The 4,065-nt window shown below is 48.9% G+C and overlaps 1 protein-coding gene across 2 annotated transcripts in view; it reads left to right on the forward strand.

Moving 5' to 3' along the window:
- The window catches only part of CGN (cingulin), a 28,849-nt gene that overhangs the window by 6,869 nt on the left and 17,915 nt on the right, over positions 1-4,065 (forward strand). For both annotated transcript variants that reach the window (XM_011937884.1, XM_011937885.1), the window contains exons 2-5: positions 926-1,815; positions 2,572-2,672; positions 2,819-2,888; positions 3,002-3,097. In XM_011937884.1, the coding sequence (XP_011793274.1) occupies positions 926-1,815; positions 2,572-2,672; positions 2,819-2,888; positions 3,002-3,097 (1,157 nt within the window). The remainder of the gene's footprint in view (positions 1-925; positions 1,816-2,571; positions 2,673-2,818; positions 2,889-3,001; positions 3,098-4,065) is intronic.

Below are 4,065 nucleotides of genomic sequence, written 5' to 3' on the forward strand. Positions count from 1 at the left end.
GCTGGGATTACAGACTTGAGCCACCGCGCCCGGCCCAAGAGATTCTTCTGCTTCAGCCTCCCGAGTAGCTGGGATTACAGGCATGCGCCACTACGCCTGGCTAAGTTTTTGTATTATTAGTAGAGACAGGGTTTCACCATGTTGGTCAGGCTGGTCTTGAACTCCTGACCTCAGGTGATCCACCTGCCTCAGCCTCCTAAAAGTGCTGGGATTACAGGCATGAGCCACTGCTCCCAACCACATGGTGGTGTTATGTGTATGCATGAAGATAAGCAATCTTTTTTTTTTTTTTGAGACAGGGTCTCACTCTGTCCAGGCTGGAGAACAGTGGCATAATCACTGCTCACTGCAGCCTCTCCCAAGCTCAAGTGATCCTCCCACCTCAGCCTCCCAAGTAGCTGGGATTATAGGTGTACGCCACCAGGCTCAGCTTATTTTTGTATTTTTTGTAGAGGCGGGGTTTCACCATGTTGCCCGGACTGATCTTGAACTCCTGAGCTCAAGCAGTCCACCTGCCTTGGCCTTCCAAAGTGGCGGGATTATAGGCATGAGCCACTGCTCCTGGCCATCAAGCAAAATCTTTAAACTTTTAACAAAGCCTGGCTCCCCAGGGCTGTATCAGAGGAAATGGATTATTTTAGGTTAGTTTATCTCAAAGTGTGGTATCTGGACCAGTAGCATTAGTGTCACCTGGGGAACTTGGTTAGAAATGCAAATTCTCAAGTCCTAACCCAGACCTACTGAATTAGCAGCTCTGGAGGTTAGGTCTAGCAACCTGTATGTTAAAAGGCTCTTCAGGGGCGTTCTGTTAGTCTGAGAATCAGTGGTTTATCTATAGGAACTGACAAGGAAGTCAGCCCCCAGGTAGAAGTTTCATAGTTTCTAGTTAAGTCTCTCAGCCTAAACTCATTTCTTCATCTTCTAGGACTCCTCCTATTTATTATGGAGCAGGCACCCAACATGGCTGAGCCCCGCGGCCCTGTAGACCATGGAGTCCAGATTCGCTTCATCACAGAGCCAGTGAGTGGTGCAGAGATGGGCACTCTACGTCGCGGTGGACGACGCCCAGCTAAGGATGCAAGAGCCAGTACCTATGGGGTTGCTGTGCGTGTGCAAGGCATCGCTGGGCAGCCATTTGTGGTGCTCAACAGTGGGGAGAAAGGTGGTGACTCCTTTGGGGTCCAAATCAAGGGGGCCAATGACCAAGGGGCCTCAGGAGCTCTGAGCTCAGATTTTGAACTCCCTGAGAACCCCTACTCTCAAGTCAAGGGATTTCCTGCCCCCTCTCAGAGCAGCACATCTGATGAGGAGCCTGGGGCCTACTGGAATGGAAAGCTACTCCGTTCCCAGTCCCAGGCCTCACTGGCAGGCCCTGGCCCAATGGATCCTAGTAACAGAAGCACCAGCATGTTGGAGCTAGCCCCGAAAGTGGCTTCCCCGGGTAGCACCATTGACACTGCTCCCCTGTCTTCAGTGGACTCGCTCATCAACAAGTTTGACAGTCAACTTGGAGGCCAGTCCCGGGGCCGGACTGGCCGCCGAACACGAATGCTACCCCCTGAACAGCGCAAACGGAGCAAGAGCCTGGACAGCCGCCTCCCACGGGACACCCTTGAGGAACGGGAGCGCCAGTCTACCAACCACTGGACCCCTAGCACAAAATATGACAACCATGTGGGCAGTTCGAAGCAGCCATCCCAGAGCCAGAGCCCGAGTCCTCCCAGTGGCTTTAGCCGTTCCCGTCAGACTCAGGACTGGGTCCTTCAGAGTTTTGAGGAGCCACGGGGGAGAGCACAGGACCCCACCATGCTGCAGGTCAGACCCAGCCCCTCCCTGGCTTCCAAATGTCAGCCCCTTCTCCCTTCTCATCAGCCTTTACCCACCAGCCGTGAGCCTCCTTGCTAATTCTAATAGCCTACGCTGAAACTCTCTGCCTTTTGTTCTCCACCGTATCTGTCCACAAAATAGGTGATATTCGCATGCACAGGATATTTCCATGGGTAAAATTCTAAAGAAAATGGAGCAAACTCTAAAATCACTATTCACAAGTTTGTACCTAGTTGTCATTGCCACAACCATTAACTATGCCTCAGTCACCAGCATTTGCTAGGTCTGCAGAATACGTAAGGCAGGCTTGGAGGATAAGAGCAGTTTCCTTGGTGCTCTTGCCAAAATTCCACAACTTTCTCTCCTACTCAGGAATGTAAGTAAGTGAGGGAGCGACTTTACTTTGAGAGAAACTTAAGTCCATTTTAAGAGTAAATTATTTATAAACTCTAGCGTGTTAACTACTATTAGTGACAAATCACTTGTGGCACAGTTTGCAGCTGGTTGAGATGTTTGTTGAGGAAAATCTGGTTTACAGCAGTAGTGCAGAGGTGCATCCTGTGTTGGCCTCTCCCTGGCCTGTTGCTCAGGCCTCCGCACCGTGTCTTCCTTGCCACACTTCAGGGTTGTTCATCACGCTTGAAGGGGCTTGACCTGAGACTGCCACTTCTCCTCCATCTGAACCCCATGCGTGCTTCTGGCCTAATCTTCCTATTTCTTTCTTTCTTTTTTTTTTTTTAACAGTTCAAGTCAACTCCAGACCTCCTTCGAGACCAGCAGGAGGCAGCCCCACCAGGCAGTGTGGACCATATGAAGGCCACCATCTATGGCATCCTGAGGGAGGGGTGAGTGGGGGCCCCCCAACAACAGAGGCATACCCCTCCTTCTTTTTCTTCTAGCTTTGTTCCCCATCTTCCCTGATTTTACCCTTTTCTGATCTCTGCTACCTCTTTCCTCCCCTAACCCTTGCTTCTATCCTTTTATCCTCTAGAAGCTCAGAAAGTGAAACCTCTGTGAGGAGGAAGGTTAGTTTGGTGCTGGAGAAGATGCAGCCTCTAGTGGTGAGTGGCCTTCTCTGGATGGGACCAAGGGTCAAGGTTAGGGCTTTGAGGGCCTCAGGGGATCCAGACTTGGACTCACTCCCTTTCCCCCCAACGCTCCATATCTCTGGCAGATGATTTCTTCTGGTTCTACTAAGGCTGTGGCAGGGCAGGGCGAGCTTACCCGAAAAGTGGAGGAGCTACAGCGAAAGCTGGATGAAGAAGTGAAGGTGAGGAAAGGTTAGAGGTGCTTGAGGCATGAAGGAAAACAGGGAAAAAGCCTTGGCCTGGGGATGGGCTGAGCTGACTCTTCCAAGCAATGGAACAAGCATGTTTGTGCCCTATGAGACAAGAGACAAGAGTGTGTACTAATTCCAGCAAGGACTTCTGGGTTCTCTGGGGGTTAGGGAGGCAGAGCACATTAGGAATCTACCTGCCTTCCATTCCACTCCCTTTGGTAGTTCCCATTCTGGTTCTGCCCCTTACTAGCTGTATAAAACTTAAGAAAATTACTTACATTCTCTGTGCCTCAATTTTTTTTCCATCATCATAATAATGGCAGTGGTAGTAGCTATCATTTATTGAGTATAATTTTGGTAGTATGTACTGTCCTGGGTACTGTAATCTTTATAGTTACCCTGTGAATACCTATTCTGGACCCTTTTCTGATGAGAAAACTGAAGATCAGAGAGGCTAAGTAAGTTGCCTATGGTAGTAAGTTGCAGAGAGGAATGAAAAAATCCAGGTCAGTCTTATTCTAAAGCCAGTGTACCCTTTTTAAAAACATGTCTTCTGCCTTTCAAAATATTGGTTTGTGTGTAGTTGGTGCTCAATAAATGCTGGATTGTAACTTCCCTTGTCTCTTGGAAAGCACTGTAGTGTAATGATTAAGTGGTTAGCTGTGGAGCCAAACTAACTGGGTTCAAATCCTGGTTCTGTTACTTTTTGGTTGTGTGACTAACCTTGGGCAAGTTCTTTAAATGTTCTAAGCCTCTGTTTCCTAAATTGTAAAGTGGGGATTATGATAGTACTATATTAATTAACTATTGCTGTGTAACAAATTACCCAAAACTCAGCAGCTTAAAACAAACATTTTCTGGCTGGGCGCGGTGGCTTACACATGTAATCCTCTGGGAGGCTGAGGCAGGCAGTTCACCTGAGATTGGGAGTTTGAGACCAGCCTGACCAGCATGGAGAA

Source organism: Colobus angolensis, unplaced genomic scaffold (assembly GCF_000951035.1).
Source record: "Colobus angolensis palliatus isolate OR3802 unplaced genomic scaffold, Cang.pa_1.0 Scaffold169, whole genome shotgun sequence".
In the NCBI taxonomy this organism is placed as follows: Eukaryota; Metazoa; Chordata; class Mammalia; order Primates; family Cercopithecidae; genus Colobus; species Colobus angolensis.